This window comes from Euprymna scolopes, chromosome 6 (assembly GCF_053919585.1).
Source record: "Euprymna scolopes isolate OS-2025 chromosome 6, ASM5391958v1, whole genome shotgun sequence".
NCBI classification, from domain to species: domain Eukaryota; kingdom Metazoa; phylum Mollusca; class Cephalopoda; order Sepiida; family Sepiolidae; genus Euprymna; species Euprymna scolopes.
This window is the reverse complement of record NC_136487.1, coordinates 84,963,359-84,987,586: the sequence shown is the minus strand read 5'-3', so window position 1 is coordinate 84,987,586 and position 24,228 is coordinate 84,963,359. Positions and strand designations below refer to the sequence as shown.

The following is a 24,228-nucleotide window of genomic DNA, read 5'->3' as shown; positions in this document are numbered from 1 at the left end:
AAAATATATATTTTTATATTTCAAGTATCTGCAGTGTATTTAAACATTTGTTTTATCTTTTTTAATTTGTTTTCTTAATAAGTTGGTGCAAAAATGGCATTTTTTTTTACATTATTTTCTTTCACCAACCTAATATTTCACATCAAATTCTATTTGAAATCTTTATTAAAATATGGTAGTACTCCAGTTTTATATTAAAAAAAAAAAAAAAAAAAAAAAAAAAAATAGTCCATACAATTTTATTCTGCACATTCTTTACAAAACATAACCACGTCAATTTTCAATTTTTTTTTTTATTTAATAAAAAAATAATTTGCAGAAAATTAGAGTTAAATTTTTATTTCTTTTATTTTTAGGGAGTAATTTTTTTTAAGCAGTATTTTTTTTTTTTTTTTTCGAAAATTATAGTTTTAAAATCAGATAACCCACAAAGATTAATACAAGAAAATAAGGAAACTCCTTTAAAGTTTTTTCGTTTTTTGTGCATCTATGGTGTTGTGCTAAAATAACTTTATTATTTCGAAAACCACTCTTAACATGGGGAGGATAGGTTGTGTTGTAACTATTCTGTACTTTTACCTAAGAATTTAATAAACAAAAATTTCATAAAAATTAAATTTAACTTAAGAATACTATTAAAAATAGCATGGTAATATAGTGGCACAAGCACTGGTTTTTCAAACTTTAAACACTCGTTTAAAATGGCACAGCTACAGCAAGAACGAATCTCTTTATGGAGGATAAATTAATGTTATCGGAGGACCTAAAATCTGCTAAAAATGTCTAAACTAAACACTACTATGCCTTTGATACATCTAATTCAACTCTACAAAGTTTTTCATTATTTCTTATAACTAGCACTTATTTTTTTACATATGCAACTGGAAGATAGCTTAAATCAGTTATAATCCATTTATTTATTTTACTTTTCCGAATGTTTTAGAATGTTAGTAAAAGCACGATGTTCAGTTTTAACCCGTAGTTCACAAAATTTGCTGGTCCACCTTGTCGTTTGGATGAAACTGCTGCTTCATCCAAATGACAAGGTGGACCAGCAAATTCACAAGTCATTCAGTTTAATTAGTTCACGACAAGTCATCCAGTTTAGTTATTCCCTCGAAAACACTGGTCAAATTTGATTGATTTTTCTCAAAAAGTTGTATATGGGCAGAAAGCAAGACAGACACATTATTACAAAGTCATCGTACCAGCAAATTAGACCTTCATTTTCCTCGAAAGGAAATTATACAGAACAATTTAGTTCTATTATAGCAGTTTATATTATTGCTTTTAATAAAAAATTAAAATACATGGTTCTGTAACTTGTATCAAGTTGTTATATTGTATAATACATCTCCACATATCTTTTTGAATTGTGAAATTTAAAAGACTTGGTTGCTAATTAGCTTTTTTGACAATTTCTGTTTAATCAATGCAGTAAAAGTTGAGATATTTTGCTAGTTGTGGTCCATAATTAAAATTATAATTCATGTATTTATTTTTCTTTCAACGTATTTCATATAAATATATCAATTTTAATTGAATTTTTTTATAAAAATAGTGAAATTTCAAAGTCAGTGTTGTGTAAAATGCTATGAAAATGAAGGATTTCCCAGCATTTTTCTACACGATTTTTAAAATTAAATGCTCAATTTTGTGTTCAAGGTAGGAATTTAATTTTTGGTGTCTGTTCACATCAAATCCCAACTATCATCACCAGTGCTATGTTGATTTTCTGAAAAAAGTTGCAAGTCAACCTGCCCTAATCCAGCATGTCTCCTGCAGCAACTCAATAAGATGCATAGATAATGCAAACATAAGGAAGACAAAGAAAAACCTGGCTTGAGTGCATACAAGATGACTGCTTGCAACATGACTGGTATTAATTTTATGGATTGAATTGCATGGAGAGAAGTGAGACATGGTCTGGAGTTCAGGAAACTCACATCTTAAATACTAAAACTGGATTATGACAAGTCAAAAAAAAAAAAAAAAAAAAAAAAAAAAAACTAACCTTCGTTATGCGTTGCTCGCCTCCGATCATCACGAGTCGACCTTCCTTCAATTTTTGGTGTGAAACCTGTTCTAGGTGCAATATTTCTTTGTCCTTGAAGGACATCTTGTGGTGACATCATGACATAGAACTGACCTAAAAAGAAATTTTTTTTTGTTTAATCGTACTTAAAAAATATTTTGAGAGCAAAAACAAAAAAAAAATATATCTTTTTCAAAATCCATAAAATATCAGGCATTTATAATTACAAGATTATTACGATCAAAAACTAATTGCAAGACCCCGACTAACCCAGTAATATTTGTGGTAATGTACCTCACCAACGTTAAACTTCAAATCGTCACACAATTATTTCAAGTAATAACAAAACAAAAAAGTAAAACTTTGCAGTTACCAGGATTATGACACTTACCTCCAGCAGCCGTTACAGGGCCAATAGCAGTTGCCGTAGAAACATCAGCTTGAGAGGTTACAGCACCTTCCCCAGATGATGCAGAGGGGAAATATGTGAATCTTGTCTCTGATTGATTATCTGAGGTTGGACTACCTCCGTTACTAAAGGGAGCCTGGATCACAGCCTTTAAGGAAAGAAAAAAGAAAAGAGAAAAAGAAACTAAAATAAATTTGTAGATCTAGTGTTAAGCATAATAACAGTTACAAAAGGGTTATAAAACAAAATTAATTTTAAGTGAAATACTAAAGGGTGAAGCAGGGGTATTTAGAAGTGGTCTGTAAAACATTTCAGAAACTTTATATGTCTAAAGTATTCATTACAAAATGATTTTTTTTTCAATAAATACTGAATATTTCATTACAATCTGATAATTTTATCATTTGTTATATTTAAAAGTGTGTGTGTGTGGGGGGGGGAACAAAATTATAATGTAATGTTGAGTTAATTCTGAATATCCCTATTACTCCAAATTCATTAAAATGATAGTCATGACCCAAGGAAAACCGATCTGCACCCTTAGAGGAATGAAAATTGCCCTAAAATTGATTTTTAACAAATATCTAAAATTGTTTACATGATTAAAATACTGATGATCACAGGGAAACTGATTTGCATAGATCTCCAAATGGTAACTCTTTCACACACACTCTTTAAAAAGTTTGGAATACTGAATTACATATGACTAACAGATGGATGACAAATCAGAAATGTAAAAAAAAGCGTGTGCACTTGTTATATAGATATGAAATTAAGTTATCTCCTTTGGCCATGTGTTATATTTAAGTGGAAGGCTATCATTTTTTTTTATAAAGATGCTTAATCTGAAAGGAAAAATATTTACAGAGATCATGTATTATGCTAAAAGTAAGATATGGAAAAAACTTTTCTGGTACCGGCTGGAGTATTAGTACTGACAAAAAATAGTTTGGGAAACCTACCACCAAATTATAGTTTTTTTTTTCTAATATATTTTAAGGAAATTAGAAAAAATGAAGTGGTGTACTTGCTGTTTTTATTTTGTTTTCTTTGTTTTGTTTCAAACAAACAAAAATGTTTTTGTATGCAACAATCTTTCTGCAGCATAGGTTAGGTGAGATAACAGGCAGTAAAATAAAAAATTTAAAAAAACAAGCTAAGCATGTGGGGGACCCCCTCCAACAAGTGAAAAATTTACTTTCGATATGACTAATGTTGGTGAAAAAAAAAAAAAAAAAAAAAAAAAAAAAAAGACAAGGAGTAGTTAATGAGAAAAGTGCAGACGAACGATTTTGGGGCAATTTTACCCCTATAATGGCTCCTAAGGGGCTCAACCAGAGTTATCCCGGAAAATCCATTCTGACAAAAACTTACTTTCACCATAACTAATGTTTGTGCAAAATTTCAAAAATTCAAGGCGTAGTTATTGAGAAAAGTGCAAACAAAAAAACAGGAGTGAATTACTAGGTCCAATCCCTCCTTTGTCGGGAGGAACCAAAAATAATTTATTAATTAGTTCGTTTTTTAATATTTTATTATATTAGATATAAGAAAAAAATGTATTATGACATTATTTCACTGGAAACAGAAAATAAAATTGTCGCTTCAAACAGCACAGACCAATATGCACCCTTATCTGACCAACAATAACATTGAAACACTTGTTATGAAACTTATATTAAAGCAATTGAGCACAAAAGTGGGGGAGAGGAGGATCAAGATTAAAAGCAACAATAACATTGAACATGTCAAAATAAAATAAACAGAATTATTAGTAAAAAATGTAATTAAAAGCATTTTTGGAAATTATTCAATGAAATATTTAACAGAATTTTAATTTTAAAAATTGATATTGTATTAATAGCATAAATGCTGTAAGAAAATAAGAAAAATTTTAAATGATTTTTTTTTTTTATAACATTTTGATTTCAAAATTTTAATTCTAATTTATTATGATTTTCATAGAATAAAAAGATTTTTATGGAGAATTTCTAAGAGACTAACCAGTTCTGATTAAAAAAAAAAGAAAGTTTTTGTCTGGATGAAATATGAGGAAATAATCACAAAAATATGGGAGCTATGGCAGGAATAGTAAAAGCAGTGTGATTTTTACTATAATCTAATTTCTTTATTTTGATTGCTAAAACAAAGGTTTAGATAAATGACAACAATCAAACTGGTCAAAGTGCAAACTTATTGTTGGTTGGTAAAGTATAATAAATCTCTACATTAATAAATTTGTGTGAACATTTGTGCGTCCGTATTTCTCGTCTGTACATGACTTAGATATTTTTCTTATTTACTATCAATTGAATATTTATTGAAATCAAAAATGCAATCATAAATTAAAAGAAATTAAAATACAAAAACCACTAGAATACATTTGTTTCTTCATTAACAAGTCAACAATTTAATCTTTTAATAATTGAAGAAATTATTCATGACTCAGTGAAATTTGAAAGCATTTAAACTGTCAAATTGTGTCATATTTGCATTTAAAGGTATTGAAAGACTGAAAGTTTGGAAAGTATTTACATCCAATAATCTTATAAATAGAGACTAGAACATTACTTTAAAATCATTTATAATACTTTGTTTCAATTAAAGATTTAATGACTAAATGATACCGAAATATGAATTTGATTTAAAGTTCTTTTTGTTAATTTGGTATCATTAAAAAAAATAAAATAAAACGAAAGCAAAGACTCCTGGGCAACACCAGGTAAGTACAACTAGTTTATAATAATAAAATGATGGAAGAGACAGGTAGCAGGTTCACGTTCTACTTTTACGGAGCACCCCTCTTAATGTTACCATGGATAATTAATTTTCCATAGCTCTTTCCACCTTTTTTTTCTACCAATCTTGTTTTCAAATCATAGCAACTATTCAAGCTACACACCTCCTTCAACAGTCCTAGGTATAAAAAAAACTCCATCCAATAGTGAAGTTCCATTTTTGAAAGCTTTGCCAAGTGTGAAATCACTCCTTAATTAATACTTCTCTTGTAGTTTTACTGGCTATCAACCAAGTCAAGTTTAACAAGTACAGCGGCTCAGGTTATTACAGCCCACTTTTGCCAATCCTGATCTAGGTCACATGATATGGCTAGCCAATCTAGATTTCAGATTCAAAGATCAACTAGGTTTCCTCCAGGTTTTCAACTGTCCACTAGCACATTTGACTTAATTATGTAGAGATCTTCCTCTGGATGCTGAATATTGCATACCTGAACTATCTTACTACTACTACTACTGTTAGGTTTAATCATACCCAAACAGAAGCCATGGAACATGATTTCCAGGCAAAGATTTTTGCCCACTTAACTGGCAAACTTTAAAGAAAAATGTGTCAGTGGGTACTATACCTAATGTGGGTGAGCTTGTACAATGTAACTGGATGTAGTGAGATAAATCATCAGTCTCACTTTCTCATGCATACAAGTACCCCATCACTAATGCTTTCTGACTCTTTATAATCTTTTTTTATAGATCAACATTAACATTCAAGTAGTTTGGTATCTGCAGGCAAACAAGAACCTGTGTTCACAACAACAACGACACAGGTGTATAATGGTTTGTATACTCATTGGTAAGTAATTAAAAAGATAAAAGTAAATAATCTTAACAGTGTTGTAGTAATAAAAGTACACTTAACAGATATAAATAAAAAAAAAATTATTACCTGTGCTACTTGTGCACCTGGGGGAAAACCTGTGGACACAACTTGTGCTGTAGCTTCACTACCATCCTGTGTCACTTGCACCACGCGATAGGTCACTTGACCTGTAGAAAAACAGTCACCTACTTCATATGACGCGGCCATTCCTGTGACAGAGAACAAACATATTAAGCCGTTTAAACTCAATATTCAGACATCAAGAAAAATAGTAATATACACAAACAGCATTTAAGAATATTAAAATCCTGGAAGAATAAAGCAAATCAATTAAAATAGAAGAAAAAGCAAATAAACATCAAAATAAAACAGTCAGTTGTTTCATTTTTGTTTTGACAAATATAACTTTTTGTTTTTGTTTAGTGGAGTTTATTTTTTAATGTGATGTGCTGGGTGGTCCAAAAGTCTTGCTACCAAGGACAAAAGAGGAACAAGTAATATACCAATACAAAACAGGTTCTGGATTCAGTCTATTTACTTTAAAGGAGAGTAAAATAAAACAAGATGACTAGAACCAGTAATACATTAATAGAAAATCATCTAAATATTCAGTTTCTGTATGAAGACCATTTTCATGGCCCAAAACAATGTGGAACCATAACCTGTGTAACATTTAATAAAACACTGTTAATTGTTTCTCTATTGTTATTTTTTTAAATATAAATAAACAAAAAAGCTGGAGAAAAGAGAATTTCAAAGAGCAGCCAAGAACACACATGTGAAGTCAGTCATAAGAACAAACCAGTGAAGTTTCAGAAGAAATGTTAATTTAAATTCCTGGATGCGAGAATGGGATGGACTGTTATGTTAAGCATTTTAAAATGTTATTGATTCCATACATTGGCAGTTTATGGGCTTAAAGATAGTTTCAAGGATTTTTAACTTTTTAAATTAGTTTCAATAAAATCATTGCTTCTATTGATATAAAAAGCTTATTCACTAATATACTTGTAAAAGAAACAATTGATATAAGTTTCTAACATGAAAATGATATAATATGAAACCAATTAAAAATACTCAAAATTATCTTTATTGAAACCTAGTAACCTACAATAAGTAAAATTGCATATGAAACCAGTAACAATTTAAAATGCTTAATGTAATATAATTCATCCTGCTCAGAATTTAAATTGCTAACCTTTCTCCTGGAACTGCACTGATTTGTTCTTTTAACATTTAACTGACTTCGTATGTGTTTTGAAATTCTTTTTTCTCTAGATAGTTTTGTTCATTTGTTTTTGTCACCTGAACATAACTTGACAAAGAATTGAAAACAATTCATTAAATGTTTTTTATCATTCATTAAATGTTTTTTATCTATCAACACAAAAAGATTAGAAAAATTGAAAAAAAATTTTAAATGGTATAATCAAGTATGGAAATTCTGTTATATTTAACAATTTCCACATAAATGTATATAATCGTAGTACGTATATAAAATCGGAGGTATAGGTTTGACAGAATGATTTCACCCCTTTGCAAAAAATTAAATATAGTCTCTTATGTAGCCGTGTTGCAAAATTCATAATGATCGGTTCATTAGTTTAGGTGTTTATCCTGTACAACAATACATGCATATACATTACTCTAAGTAAATTGAACTTTCTGTTGTCTTGATAGGTTCTAATATAAAAATATTTTTGTAATATATAAGTGACCTTGTTTTTTGTTTTTTTTTTTATTTAATTTCAGTAAGTTTTAAGATATCAAGGGGCTCCCTCCTGGAGCTAACACTTGATTCTGTTATGATTCAAATTTATATCCGAGGGCTCTTAAGAATAGATGCTGTTCCCTTTATGGCTGCTATTTGGATCTCCTTACAGCTTGGTCTTCCAGGGATTGCTTCTAAGTATTTCTGAAGGTTCTTTTTTTATTAAACCAGTTGCTCCTTATCACAACCGGTATAATGTTTATTTCTTTCAGAGACCATGTTGTTTTTAGATCATTTTTTAGGTCCTGATATTTTGTTATCTTTTCCCGTTCAGCTCTATTAAGGCCAAAATCAGTGTGTATGTGTGAATGGTCTACCAAAGTACTGTCAATCTTTGGTCTACAGACTTGAAACTATATATAGGGAATTCGGACCTGTGGAACAAATTTGATTTGATTTTTAACCAGTAAAAGTAGCTGTTAAAAGGTTCAAACTTGAAAAATTGAAACTTGGTAAGTGTAAGTTGACTAAACATGTATATTTTTTTATGTATGCACAAATATACATTTATATGTTTAACTACATTAATTTTTAAAGTTTTGATATATATTTGAACTCAGTAACAAATAACACTGGAGGGCTATATGATTGAAAAGGTGAATAAAATATTGCCCTTTAGAATTTAGCAAAATGTATTTAGGCAACATTCTTGAGCCAACATTTTTGCATAAATAAAAATGTATACTAAATATATAGCTCTACTTGTTATGGAGCATTATTACATAAACCCAGTAAGGTTTCATAGAATTAAGTTCTATGAACCAAAAATATATACTAGTAGGACTACATCCTTGCATTGCCAGAGGAAATATAAAAGAATCATTTAACTATATAAAATAAATACCCTATTCTTTTGATGGTTTTGTACCAAATGTGTGAAATTAAAATGTTTGTTTTCTAATTTTTTTTGTAAATGATTAAAAGTGTAATATTTATTATGATACATTTCATCTATTCTGCTCTGTCATTGGCAGAGAAATTGTTCTCAACTAAGGCAATATTATTTTGTCTCAATTGAGAGTGTCCCTCTCTCAAAATTGGATTTTCTCCACATTAAAACCGGACCTGATGTCTAGCTTGCCCTCATGTGGTGGTAAATAAATAGAAACATAATCACTTACATTATAACCAACAACAGTTTCTAAACATAAATATGTTGATATTGTAAACAAAACATTTTATAATCAACATTACGTTAGCTTGCATGTTTTTATTTTAATATGTAAAGGAAATTATTTAAAATAAAAATACAAATTTTAATTTCTAAAATCTCAGAAATCACACAAGTTTATTCATTTGAACACAGCAACAGCACAGTTATGGCTAGGAACAAAGTGTAATATCTGATATATGTATGTATATATATGATAATACACTTGATCTTATCAGCTCTCGGTCATTAAAGGAGAAATCCTTAAATTTTATTTTTGTTTCAATTCAGTGTGCCATTTTATGGAGGAGCCCTGTTTTCCCTACATTAAAAACAGGTCTTGTGTTTTTTGGTTTTGAATGAATGTTTTTTTTTTCCTTTTATATCATGTTAAATATTTATATTGACTAGATTTCAATGGTAAATTAAATCAGAACTTTTTCTTTACAAAACAGAAAAAAAAAAGAAATTTAAGTGTTCTAGAACTTTTTTGTAAAATCTAGCATTAATTAATGTACACTGATTGTTTTTTGGGGGGTAATTTAATGAATTGTTGATATTTGTTGTTATGAAAAGTAAACTGGCATACCATAAAAGTATATAAAATTTTTCTTAAAACTAAAGATGGCAGATTTTTGTATTTTGATATTCTATGTTCTGTCAGGAACAATTTTTTTTTTTTTTTTTTTTTTTTACAAAGATGTTCTAATTTTGGTTGTAATAATGTTTATGCAGATGTAATACTTTGTGCAAAAGAATTCAAACAGTAAGGGAAGCCTTCATTATTTTTATTTTGTATTTAGCATGTAATGAAAACATTTTTGGTAGGAAGTAGGCTAACAATAATTTTAAATCTGCAGAGTAGACAAAGAAGCAAAATTAAGAAAGAAACGTCTTTTTTATTTTTTAAAACAATGGTGTTATTTTCTAAATTTTTTTTTTTTTTGGACGTTGGATGCAATGCAAAAGATTGTCGAAAAGAAAATGTGATTTGTTCTATGAAGGAATCATTGGATAATATGTTTGTTTACCTCCAGTTTGATATTGTCATGTGTTAGTAATAAGAAAGGAAGAGTTTAGTTTAAATTGTGTCAAAGATAGATTCAAAGTAAAAAAAAAAGCAAGCTAATTATGAAAACCAGTTTGATATTGGGATGTAATAATACTTAGAAAATTGTTGAAAAGATACAGACAGCAATTATACCTCCAGATTGATATTGTTACATGTTAAAAAAAAAAAAACAGTTCACTGTAAATTGTGTAAAAGTACCAAAAATGTTTTGTGGGAAACAAAAATGTAATCATGAAAAACACTAAAAATTAGTTGTGTTATAAAAAAAAAATGTTGAAAACAAATTAATTCCCCCTCCCCTCAAAGAAATCCTACCTGAAATGTAATGAGAAATGATTTTTTTTTGATAATCCTCAGTTGTCAATTTCTGATTTCAAAACCGGATGCCATCAGCAAGTTGACTAGAGAGAATGTAGTATTCAGAAACGTCATAATTGTTTAGTGTTTAGCAATTGTATTCAAGTAAAACTACAATAGGATTGTAGTTATCCAATCAGAACACAGCAAAAATTAGTTTTTCTGATCGAAGGAGTGATCCATATTTACTGAGGGAAGTCATTTTGTGTTAGATAATATCATAGAATAAGAAAATTAACAGCGCAAGGTAAAAATTGTACACATTGAAAGAGAATTCTTGGTGTTTCATGGGAGTGGGAGTATATATTTTTGAGTGAGTGAAAGTTACACACACTTTCTCTAAGTACGATTGTATTGAGAGAGTCAGGTTGGTCAGAATTAATATAGTAAATCAAATGAAAGGGACTTCATTTCCACAAACATGCATCAATTATTGGCAGAAATTGTGAGTATTATAGAATTATATGTAGCACCTGTTTGTAGTTCTATGGTGTCCAAATTGAGAAAGGACAAATCAGCTTTATTTTATTAGATAGAAGATAGATATAGGAGTTAATCCTATGAAATCTTACATAGGATTTGTAATAGTACTCAATAACAAGTAGAGCTATATATTTAGCATACATTTTTAATCATACAAATATTTTGACTATGTTTATGTACAGATATGTTTCAGATACAACCTTATTTTGGTTAAGCCCCATCATGGTATTAGGTGTAATAAAAAAAATCTTTTAATAATTTTGATTTTTAAAAAGCAGAGAAAGACTGTGATGTGACTAATTATTTTTACATTCGGGAACATAAGATTATGTTAGATTATCTTTTGTTTAGGTCTATATATATATATTAAATGAAAGATGAGGAATAAAAGTTATATAGAACTTTATTATATCAGAACAATAAGGAAAAGTTAAGGGGAAATTTAAGAAAAAATTTAATGTACGTCTCTCTCTCTCTCTCTATATATATATATATGTTAACATTTTATGGCCAGTCATCCACTTATATTTTGGAAAAAGTCCAAAGCTACACACGTTACTGACCTTTTTAGATGTGAAGATGCTGGGATGGACACATACGAGTCACATGTAAACATTTCTTCATCTCATTGGCTATACTCTTTTTCCCCTGCTACCAGCACCCACACCTTTCAATACACTGAAAGCCGAAGGAAGAGGATGAAAATCGTGTTCTTTTATAAAACAATTTTTTAAAAAAACACTTTATTCTATATGCCAATAAATAAGAAATCAAAAATAAACATTTATATATTTTTCACATTAATTTTTATCCACACACACACACACACACACACACACACACACACACACACACACACACACACTATATGGAGAGGGAGAGAAATCGGCTTTCTTATAGCAGTTTTGTTTAATTTTCATAAAATTTACACTACATGCAAATCAGATTCCAAACCATGAATAGATTTACATCTTGTTAAGGAGAGAAACATTTTCTGAATCCATAACTTCAATTATGTAATCTATTTTTATCATAGGAGTTTTTGATTACTTTGAATTCTTTTATTAAACAGTTCAGTCTTGTTGCATTATTAACTCTTCCTGGGATAAGCATTCCAACTAGTAATTAAAGCCAAAAATATGAATGAGAATATGGTTATTGATACAATCTGCAAACTTAATGTCTCAAGTTCAAGTTCTGCTGAGAGGAGAAAATTCACTTGCACTAATAGTAGGTACCTACAGCCAAAATTTTACAAACAATTATGGCTAAATTAAATCCTTTTATATAAAAGAACATGTCAATACAAAAAAAAAATAAAAATAATGAAGATATCTTGTTTAGTTTTCACGTTATAATATGGCAACTTTGAAAGCAACTGACAAAAATGTCATAAAAGATACTTTTATCATTCCTAGTATCAGAAAATAATAGGAAGTAAAAGTACAATTATATCTAATTCAATATTGGCCTTCATTTTTGAGGTGTGAAAAGTGAACATTGCATTATTTATAATAACAAAATTGCACTGGTGGGCACTTTTTTTTTTTTTTTAAGTATCATTAAATAAAACTGAATTAAATAAAAGCCAATATGAACATGCAATATAATTCTATATATAATGATTATTATACCTATTTTTTTTTCAAACAATTTCAGCTGCAATTTACTTCATTATAAGTAGATAAAAATGCTCATTTGTTCAATTTTAGTAATGGAAATAAAGTACCAAATGTCATAAACGTATACTAATTTCAAAATCACATATCACAAAAATTTTGCATGCTTAACGAATACATATTATAGAATATCATATCCAAATGTCAGCTCTTTACACCTTGTATATGCAATAATTTTATGTAGCATTTTTCACTTTGTTTATAATGGCGATGCATATAAGTAAACGTACATGAACAGAAGCGTGCGTTCTATCCCAACTATCATCAATAGACCTGAGGTCATCTCGTCAGCATCAGACAAGGCCAGACTATTTGCCAAGAACTTTGCAGCTAATTCTACCCTATGCAACAATGGCTATCAACTCTCTGTATTTCCTCCTATAACAAACAACACGCTATGCAACATACAAATATCTGTGCGTGAGGTCGCCAAGCTAATCAAGATCCTTGATTCCAGTAAAGCAACTGGCCCTGACGGCATTCCAGTTATAGTGCTAAAAAAGCTCCAACCAGAACTAGCCCCCATACTTACAAAACTGTTTAAGCGTTGTCTTAAGGAGAAGTGCTTTCCAACACCCTGGAAAACCTCAACAGTATGCCCTGTGTTTAAGAATTCAGGTGAAAAGTCATCTCCCTCTCAGTACAGACCAATAAGTCTCCTGTGTGTCATGAGTAAGTTGTTGGAATCCATATTAAATAAAGAAGTAGTCAACCACCTTAACAAAAACCTTCTTAGTGACATGCAATATGGTTTCCGCTCAGCAAGATCTACAGCAGATGTGCTAACGGTTATATCACATAACTATGCTGATGACATGATCATCTATGGCAACACATCAAAGTAGTAATACACACGGACGAAAAAACGCTTTGGATGATCACAGATTTCAAGGTAGTTCTACTAAAATAGCCATATTTTTTAAACCAAAGCACTTCAAGTCTTCAAATTACTACTGTTTTGTTTGGAAATGAATATACTTTCAAATGAATTAATAAATATGAATGTACATTATATATTTTAAGAGTTTTAAGCAAATAAAGTGATAAAAATGTGAACGTCATAAAATGGCGTTTTCGGTAAGGTTTTGTAATGACCCCCCCCGTTTTCTAAAGGTCCGTACCGTGATTGTATGAAGAATTTCGTCATGAAATTTGGGAACCAATCAGTAGAGGTGTTAATCTTAATACTGTCAAGTGTCCGAAATATTTTTGACCATTTCTTTTTTTGTTGTGTTAAAAATAAGACTTTAATATGACTAGTATCGAACATTTTGAAAAAAAAATTCTTCGGACACCCAGTAGTAAGTAAATCAATCTTTTTACTATCTTTATCAATTGAAAGTATTATTTTATGTTGAGTAGGACCGCGGTAATTGATAATTTAAAAGGACCTACCCGAAAAAAAAATTGTTGCTATTTCTCGAATTTGGTCAAATGAAGTACTAGCAGCAGCAGCAGCTCCAGAGCCTGTAGAATCAGCCATAGCACAGCACAGTGTATAAACAACACGCGTTCTTTAATTTTTATTCAAGAACGAATTAAGAAAAACATGAAAATATGAATATAAATGTTCTTATATGTTTAATTAGAGCTATTTTGTTATCAGAATAACATTAGTTTAGAACTATTCGGTTTTCAGAATGTATAATAACAATCCCAACCAATTCGGCATTATGAATCTGTAGCAGTGTCAGAATCTTTGGGAAAAAAAAAAAAAAAAAAATCGCCATTGCAAATTTGACACCCCTAAGACAAAACTGCGAATAAAATATAAAAAAATCGTAATTTCTGTTTTTAAAGTGGGTTTTTTATTTTATTTATGGAATATACTTCCAAAATAAACTATTAAAGTTGTTTCAAACATAATAAAAATATTATTTCTTATTTGTTAAAAAAACGTGTTGACAAAATATCCGCTCGCGGTGATTGAATACGCGGACATTCATTGAATCTGTTGCAATTTCTCACATTTCTCGTCAAATTTAAAATCATGGTTAAAAAAACAAAATAAACTTTTGTAGATTGCATGCACTTTTATTCTTTAAATTAGTTTTGAACAGCGAATTAAAACAATGTTTTACTGCGAACAGCCACAAATGTTTTTTTTTTAAATCAAAATAAGTATCAAAATCTCGTTTATACATAGATTCGAAAAAGTTGTCAAAAAACAAATATATAACAAATAAATATTATCAAAGGCAAGATAAGTTACTTTTCTACCTAACTGGATAATTTTCTAGTGTTTTTATTTAATGTAACATGTTTATTCAGCTCGAAAAACGTACAGTGTTTACCGATGTATTGGAAAATTAAAAATGGCGCCCGGCCCGACTCTTTGACACGGTAAGTTTGAGAAAAGGAGTTAAAAATAAAAAAAACTATACAAAATACTGTTAAAAACTCACCGAATATATGTCAGCCTATGTCACATGTCACGGTAACATATATTGAGCGAGTTTCTAGCAGTATTTTGTCTACTGTTTTATTTTTAACTCTTTTCCACAAACTTACCGTTTCAAGAGTCGGGCGCCATTTTAAATTTTCCAAAACATCGGTAAACACTGTTTTCAAGCTGAATAAACATGTTACATTAAATAAAAACACTAAAAAATTATCCAGTTATGTAGAAAAGTAACTTGCTTTTGATAACATTTATTTGTTATATATTTGTTTTTTGACAACTTTTTCGAATCTGTGTATAGTAATACAAACCCTCAAAATCTATATCAATATTCTTGAAATTTTAAAAGAAAACACATCAAACTACAATTAGGAAGCTTTTTATTTCGTTATTTTTTTTTTTCTACTTATTAAGCGAAAGATATTTTTACAACCTGCTCCAGCGTAGTATAAACGGCCTATGGAATTAACACTTTCAACCTCGAAAATAGAAATCAACAAATTTATGGAATTTTCTTTGAAATTTCGCAACGCAGTTTCTTATTAAATTAAAACTAAATATAACATTTTCTGACTTATTTACCTGTCGAATACACACACACACATATATATATATATATATATCTTTCTGTAAAATATTTATTTGAAATGGAAACGGCATTTTGCAGTTAGGACAACAAAACAAAAATGAAGTAACGGTTCGTATTCCTAAAACACTCTTTAACCCTAACAATAACACTAAGTTCGAGTGGCAAGCCCCCCCCCCCAATAAATACCTTTGTAAGCCACATACAAGCATCTAAAACAAACAAACAAAAAATAGATCCTTCCTTAAAGAAAAATACACATGAAAATAAATTGGTTAACTGTCCTAAAATGCTAGAATGGCCAGGAAATGGTGAATTATTTTACATTAAATTTTTGTGAAACTAACCGCTCCCCCCTCTAATATTGTTTTTGTTAGCTTTGTCTCTGTCAAGTTTTCAGTATGTTCACACATAATTTTCCTTAGCCCCTACAATTAATTCAAAGTCCGAATGGCAACCCTCCACATATTCTCATTGCATAGAAACCCTCTTAAAACTACACATAATCATCTTAAAAAAACAGTTAACTGCCCTAAAATGCTAGAATGACCTATATTAGGAAATTATTTTACATTCAATTCTAAAATAATTTGTTTATCTTTCATTAAAGTTTTTCATGGCATTTTATACATAATTTCCTAAAAAGGTAGAATCACATTTTGGAGGGGGGGTCAGAAGGAGTTGAGTGGGGTTAAACAGAAGGTGTTAATCTACAATAATACCAAAGAAATATTGCAATATATTCATTTTTAAATGGTCTTATGTTTAGATTTAAGTTTTTTGTACATAAAGCACATTACAATTTAACTTTGAGTTCTCCAACTTCTTTTCTGTTTATGGATACATGGCATTTTTAAGGAATTGCTGCATATTTATGCACATTTACTGCAGATTATTTGGAAACCATAAACTTTGGGAGATTTTCAGTTGCATATTCTGATTCCTTGTACAAAAATACACTTATATGGTAAATTTCATTTCTTAGTCTTGTGTTTTAACAAAGATATGACATTTTTACTGAAAAAGTAGTGTAAAAAATGTGACGAAACGCATATGGTCTTAAAGAGGGAAAAATATCCAAACGTGTGAGGCACAAAAATAGCCATAACTTCCTTAATTTTAATCAGATTTTAAAAATTTAAAAAGATTCTTTCTTAGCTCATCAAGCTCTTTCTATGCATACCAATATTGAAATATTTCAAGCTATTTCAATTTTTTCATGTGTATTGCTAATCAAAGGCCGTAAATGACAAAGTTCTCTCTAATTCTCTCTCCTCTGATCTTGAGCATGTGGTACAATGGGGGAAGAGGTGGCTGGTCACTTTTAATGCATCCAAAACCAAGCTTCTATCTTTACATCATCAACGCTCTGATCCCCATCTGGCATCAATTGAAATAGATGGCTCTCGTCTTGGGGAGGCTCCATGTTTTGACAAGCTTCTGGGTTTGACCTTTACTCCTGATCTGAAATGGAACACGTACATCAAATCTGTTGCCAGGGACGCTGGGAAAATGGTGGGATCCTTCTACCGCTCCAGAAGATATCTCACTACTGATGCAATTCTCTATCTGTATAAAAGCCAAGTACGTCCAAGGATGGAGTACTGTTGCCACATATGGGTAGGAGCTGCTAAAAACAGCCTATCCTGCCTTGAAAGTAGACTTCATGGTTTAGTAGGGGATGCCCTTTTCTCTTCCCTGCAACCTCTCTCCCACAGAAGAGGCGTTGCAAGCCTGTCTTTGTTTTACCGTTATTTCCATGGCAAGTGCTCGTCTGAGCTCCAATCTCTCGCCCCCCCCCCTCGCCAATCTTTCACGAGAAACACCCGTCTGGCTGAAAGTACTGTCAATAATTTTGCTCACTCTTTATCTGTGCCTAAATCCAAACGTAGATTCCATGAGCAGAGCTTTCTCAGAAGTGCATGATTGTGAAACTCTTCCATTCGCCGTTTCCCACCCGACTACAACTTGGATGTCTTCAAATCCAACATAAACAAATTCCTGACAAACCGCCCCCTGTAGTAAGACACTATCAAATCTCCAATACTAATGATTACTACAATACTATCTCAATGTATTACTGTACACGCAATAACCCTTATCCCTGAGTGGCCTCCGAGCCTTGATAAGTGGTGACCCCCATGTATATATAAAAAAAAAAAAAAATGTTCCACAACAATTTAACTTTAATAGAAAAGAAAGCTACATATTATCAACAATAAAGTTCTTTATACAATTGGTATTTCTTTGTGATTCTGTTAAATTCTTCGCTGGGAACTAATTACATTTGCCCATTTGAGGCGATTACCTCAAAGCCCCAGTCAAACACATACAGAGAAGAAACTTTTTCTATTTCTGACCTAATCTATCTAAAGGCATTTACTTTTACCTTACACTTCTCTAAAAATTTTGTCCTTCACTGCTTGTGGCATAAATCACTTGGCCTAAATAAAAGTCATCATCATAATATACTGTCACAAACTGTCCTTGTTTACTGAAGCTGTAATTTCCAAATTGTGTTTCATTCAGCCGTTTCACTGCTTTCTGATTCATTGTCTGGCAGTGTTTCATGATCATTTGTTAGGTCTGTGCCATTCAAAAATGCTTTCAAGTGGTTTGCCAGCGACTCTAAGGATCGGTCAAGTTTTAAATGTTCAGATCTATTGCCAAGAACTATTTTCTGAAACTTAATTTCATCCTTCAGAAGCAGTTCTGATGAAGCGAGTTGCATTTTCTTAACTTATAGAAAACCTTTTGAATTTGTCCAGACCATCTCTATCCATTTTCTCATTCAGATGTTGTTCTTATTTTCTCAAGACTTTCTCAGATTAAGAACTGAGGTGAAGAAGAAAGTGAGCATTACAATGCAAAAACTCCATATTTACATCAGTGCCAAGTGTATCCATCCTCTGTAAGTTAAAGGCTTTGTCAAATGACACTCATAGGGCCAGTCAGATTCTGTAACGTTGACCGAAATATAGCATCCACTTCATTATTTGTGTACAGATCAGCCAACTCTTGGAGCAGATTAAAGGCCACATCAACTAGAGTATCTGAATCTACCTTGAATATAGAAGTGAATCCACATGAAAGCAACTGATCACTATCTGTTGAAAGTTGGTGTCCTACAATCTTTTGGTGATTCCTAGTTGTGCCATCAGAATGCAAGTCTATGTTGCTTGACTGTAGTACTGCTTCAGCTATTTGTTGTTGGGCCAGGACATACCCTTTGTCAGCATACCTAAGAGATGATCTCTCTGATGGTAGGTCTTTTGGATCTATAGCTGTGTGAAATATCTGTCTTGCTACAATGTCAATTACCTTTCCATAATTCTTGCCAGATACTTCCACTTGCCCTATCAGTTTTAATGACGCACTTGAGATCTTTGGTATACTGGTTGCTATTATATTCCTTCATAGCAACATTCTTCTCACAGCCCTGATTAAGAAAATCAACTTTCATCTGTTTGATTTTCAACTCATTCTTCTTTTTCTCTTGTTCGTTTTTCTTGTGAAGTTTTCTTGATTTAGAAAGGAGGGTTTGAGGGGTTTTTTCAGTTGCAGCTTCAACTTCAAAATTTTTGACAATATTATTTGATTGGCTGCTCTTTCTATCTTTTCTTTCTTATTCAGTCTCCCCCCCCCCCCATCTTTTCAAATGCTTGTGAAATGCTGAATGTCTAATTTTTGAAAGTTCTTGATTTCTCTGCTGCAGAGTAGATAAGGTACTTTCCTAATTTTATTTTCCTCATATTGCTGTTGTCATGATGACAATAAATCTTTATTCTTTCTCAGCTCCTTTTCCTTTCTGCTTCAAATGGTCATGAAACTATTTTTTCTGACAGTATGTTTCTCATGGTCTGGACTTTATTTTCTTTCAGTTTCTTTTTTTTGCATGTCTTCTACTTCTCCCCTTCATTTTTTTTTTTTTTTTTTTTTTCATCTGAATGGTTTTTGACCCTGAGAGCATTGGTGAATTTTCTAGATTGCTTTCATCATCATCAGTCGGATTTTGTTGAATATACAGTCTCTCTCTACAAGCTGGCATAGCTGCCTTGGGTATAACTGGACTAGATTTTACAATGGTTGTGGTGACATCCTCACTGATTGGTTGACACCAGTAATCTGCTTTCAGGAAGTTCTCATAATTTTAATTATGATGCCAAGATTTACAGAGATTTCTAGATGTTTGAATTCTTACTTGTTTCCCAAATAATTGCTTATCAATGGAAGATCCAGATAGATACTCTGCAGCTTGACATATCCAGGATGATGAAAGTACCTCTTTCTTCTGTAAGGAAACTAAGACCAGAATGATGCCATTTGTAAGTGCAATTACTTCTGGTCATCTTCACAAACTTGGACTAATCGGTTCATCTTTTGTAATAACACATGACAAATGCTCTCCAACAAATTTTAAATTTTCAAATAAAAACGTCCCGAAATCTGTCAGAGTTATTTAAGTTTAAAGTTTGTGTTTTCTCAATTAAGTGCCTTATTCTCGACCGATGGATGATGATAAAATTGGATGGAAATTTGACATCATCATCCTAGGTTTTTTTTTATCTTTTAGATAGAAATGTTGTAGGAGTTTGTTGTTATATCAACTTAGGAAGTGGTGGTCTTCTGCCATTTCCAGTGAAATTAAAAATCTCCTTATTTCCTGAAATTACAATCGTCTGAAATAAAAAATATCCCCAATGAAAATTGCAAATCTAAATTTAGAAGAATTTAATAACAGTATAAAATTTTTTGAATTTTAATATCTAATAACCAAACTGTTTTAAATGAGGGTACTGATGCACTTCTGATACCACGCTATTTTGAAATAGTTTTTCAGGTTAAATTTAAGTTTTACAATATCTTTTTTTTATTAAATTGGTAGGTGGAAGCACAGAATAGTTACAAAACACCCTCCCTATGTTAAGAATGGCTTTCAAAATAATATTTCAGCACGGTATCAAAAGTACACAAGTACCAAAAGGAGTGGAAATTAACAATTATTTTACCTTTGTATTGTTTATTACATTGTTAGGTGAAAATATAGACTAGTTAAAAAAAATATTAAAAAACCCTCCCCTCCACATGTTAAGAATGGTTTTCTAACTACTAATGTCTGCTACATAAGTACTATTGTTTTCTTTTATTGTTCTTACATTTATTTTTTGTTTATTAAATTGGGTCAAGGTGCATTAGTTGTCCAACCTGCTAAGGGTGTTTATTCTCTAAGCCGTTCTTAACATGGAAAGGTTGGGAGGGGGGAGGGGTATTCCGAAAGCTGTTCTTAACATGGGAAGGTTGGGGGTGTTTATTCCAAAAGGCATTTTCTTATTTTCAACCTCACCATGTTAAGATCGGCTTTCAGAATAAACACCGCACATTGATCTTAAATTGTTAGGTGAAAGTACAGACTAGTTTAAAAAAAAAAAAAAAAACACTCTCCCAGGGCTCTACGGACAAATTTATCTTTAGTTGACCTTTGACAACTAAATATTTTCGTTTACTAGCCAAATAGAAAAGTTACTAGCCAAACCCACATGATTTTTAGAATATGACATCCTCATTCTATGATGAGTATGTACATCATAAAGATTAAAAAAATTTTTTTTTATAAGTGTAATTCTAATTATACACCGAATTTTATATTGATACTTGAACGTATAAACATTCGAATTTCCTCAGATGTTTAAAAAAAAGTATACTGTTTTGTTAAACCTTTTATTGTTTAAATAATTTGACTTTCCTCGTTTTATTAAAAAAAAAAAAGTTGAAAAAATATTTTTCATTTAGTAATGAGCTTTGCAAGATTGTAAGTGAAAGAAATACAATCTCCGAAAGATAAGTGTTTCATTATTTCTAGTCACCACTTTGAAACATCACTCGCAAATGCGACTGTTTCACTCACAATGTAGAGCCCTGTCTCCTCCACGTGTTAAGAATAGGTTTCTAAATACTAACGTTTGCTACATAAGTACTATTGTTTTCTTTTGTTGTTGTAACTAGTGGTGGGACGATTAATCGGAATCGTTAATCATAAGAATCGTGTATTTTGGAGGGTATCGGTATCAGATTGTTAAAAAATACCTTAGATTTACGATTCTTTCATTAGAATTCTATTATATTTTTAAGTTGAACTGTTTGTTTGAAGTGAGATTAATGCTCTCAAAAATTTATGATAAAAACATCATAAAACTTTTCATAACATATTTAATATGATGTACAAGAATTTTATTAACTACTTTAAAGGTAATCTTTATTTATTTTAACGAGTTTTGAAATTTCTTTGAATTTTTTTCTTTCTTTGAATCAAAAAAAATTTTTTTTTTTTACTTTTAGCTTTTAACTTGCTTTTCTATTTCACCATTTCGTTTTTTAGTAATAAATGCTTCTCTACATTAAAAACCGACCGTGTGACTAACTGCCCTCGTGAGGAGGCAAGTAAATAGGAAGTAATATGGCGGCTGAAAAACATTTTTCGACCACCATAAAAGCATTACAATACATTTAAACCCTGAAGAATTTCCGCCATGCACACTTGTTGTTCTAAGTTAACTAGCCACTACTCGTGTTTCAAACTTAAAAAAAAAAAAAGGCGCTTAGTAAAAACACTAAAGCTTTTTCGTTTTGGAAGGAGGGTTTCAAGCGCCTCTATTATCCAAAGAACCGGCTATGTAAACACTTTGCAATATTTTTCAATAATTATTTAAAAAAAAAAAAAATTCTTTACAATCAATCTTTATTTAAAATTAAGAAATTATTTTCTGAAATATTTTGTTTATATATGTTTACATTTTGTTTTTAAATAAGATTAAGAAATTAATTTAAAAAATATTGTTTATATCCATCTTCATTCAAAAGGGTTACTTTTCGGTAGCTTCACTGGTTGTTAACCTAAATTTTCCGAATGTCAGAACAAGGCTCGGCTGCGGGACCTACTTATTTAAGCTTCACCGATTTTTGTTCTTATGATTTTATCTTTTTTGGGGGCGGAATTTATGTAATTATTAATAGGAAAATTGGTGAAAGTCAAAATGGAATACATGCTATTTTTAAATATTATTTTAAAGTTTAAAGTTTTACAATACCCCTTTCTTATTGTTTTTGTATTCTTTTATTTTTACTTATTTATTTTTTGTCGGATTTAACAAACAAACAAAATGAAAGCAAAGCAAAAATTTTTGGTGCTTATGCACTTATGTTACCGTTATTTTTTTTTTTTAAATGGTGCAAGTGTCTCGCTCAATATTTGAAGAGTTTCTAATTGTTTTTTTTAAAGGAAAATTGGTGAAAGTCTAAATTAGCACTTGTGATAAACAAAAAGCTTTAGCATGTACGTACCTCTCATGGAATGTTGTAGATCGAAACACAGTGAAATGTTATTTGGTACTAGTGCACTTATTGATCCGCACTATTTTTAAATAGTACTTTCAAGTTTAATTAAAGTTTTACGATACCTGTTTTTATTAAATTGTAAGGTGAAAGTACAGAATAGGTACACAACACCCTCCCGTCCCCATGTTAAGAATGACTTTCTAAATGTCATTATTTCAACACGGCTCAATCAGTGCATGAGTACCTTTTGTTTTCTTGAATAAAATAAAAACTACTTGACGAGAACACTACTGTTTTTGTTTTAATAATTATTTATTCAAAAGTAAAAAATAAAAATTTCAATTGTTCAAAACATGTTTTTTTCCCAAAGCTTATTGGGATTTTTTTTTTTTTTTTTTAATTACCATATTTTTCATGAACATGCTCTGAAAATGTTTCAAAATTATCTAATATTTTTTCACTTTTCATGTTATAAGCCTCATCAACATGAGACTATTTCATTTCTCCTACTGATCCCATGTATTTCAGTCTTCTTTTAATACGAGGCCAGTAGGCTTCTATAGTGTTAGTGCAAACACCAGTAAGCGGATTTTTAAATAAAAAATAACGCAGGTATCATAAAGCTTTAATTAAACTTGAAAATATTTAAAAATAGCGCGGATTCCATTTTGACTTTCACCAATTTTCCTGTTAATAATTATGTAAACTCCGGCAAAAAAAAAAAAAAGAGGATAAAATCATAATAACAAAAATCATGTACAAATTTCAAGCCAAAATAAATAATAAAAAAACTAGGTCACACGCGCAAAAATTCTTTCCTTGTCGAACAACATCGGAGCCTATGTGTATTTCGCTACAGGAGTAGCATTCGTGTACGCCCGCCCTTTTTCTTTATATTCTTTTAATATATAAAATAACTCCTTAAATTGATGTTATTAATTTCATGGTGCATGTTTCATTCATGGTTAAAATATTTGTTTGACTTATCTTCAATGAAAGAAATCTTACGAAAAAAAAATCAAATCGTTTTCGAAATCCACTTAATTGTATTTCCACTTTTTCGCTGTACCAAATTTTTCGCTACACAAAAAAACTTTGGATTATATAATGATATATTTCAAAACAACAATTCCACAGGAATCTGAATCGTATTTGGTATCGGAATCGTTAATCAACATTTTCCTGTAATCGGAAAAAATTTAGGATCGTCTCAACACTAGATGTAACATTTATTTATTTTTTTTTATTGTTTATTAAATTGTTAGGTGAAAGTACAGACTAATTAAAAACAAAAAATAACACTCCCAATGTTAATGTTTTCTTTAATATTTATAT

General features: G+C 30.5%; 1 protein-coding gene across 5 annotated transcripts in view; it reads right to left on the bottom strand.

The window, feature by feature from the left end:
- Positions 1–24,228, bottom strand: part of LOC145277757 (upstream stimulatory factor 2-like) — an 82,071-nt gene that overhangs the window by 25,957 nt on the left and 31,886 nt on the right. For 3 of the 5 annotated variants that reach the window (XM_080129475.1, XM_080129476.1, XM_080129477.1), the window contains exons 3-5: positions 6,129–6,271; positions 2,427–2,592; positions 2,015–2,149 (exon numbers count right to left, since the gene is read on the bottom strand). In XM_080129475.1, the coding sequence (XP_079985601.1) occupies positions 2,015–2,149; positions 2,427–2,592; positions 6,129–6,271 (444 nt within the window). Of the gene's footprint in view, positions 1–2,014; positions 2,150–2,426; positions 2,593–6,128; positions 6,272–11,458; positions 11,574–24,228 lie in introns of all 5 variants that reach the window. The other 2 variants (XM_080129479.1, XM_080129478.1) reach the window with 1 other exon arrangement.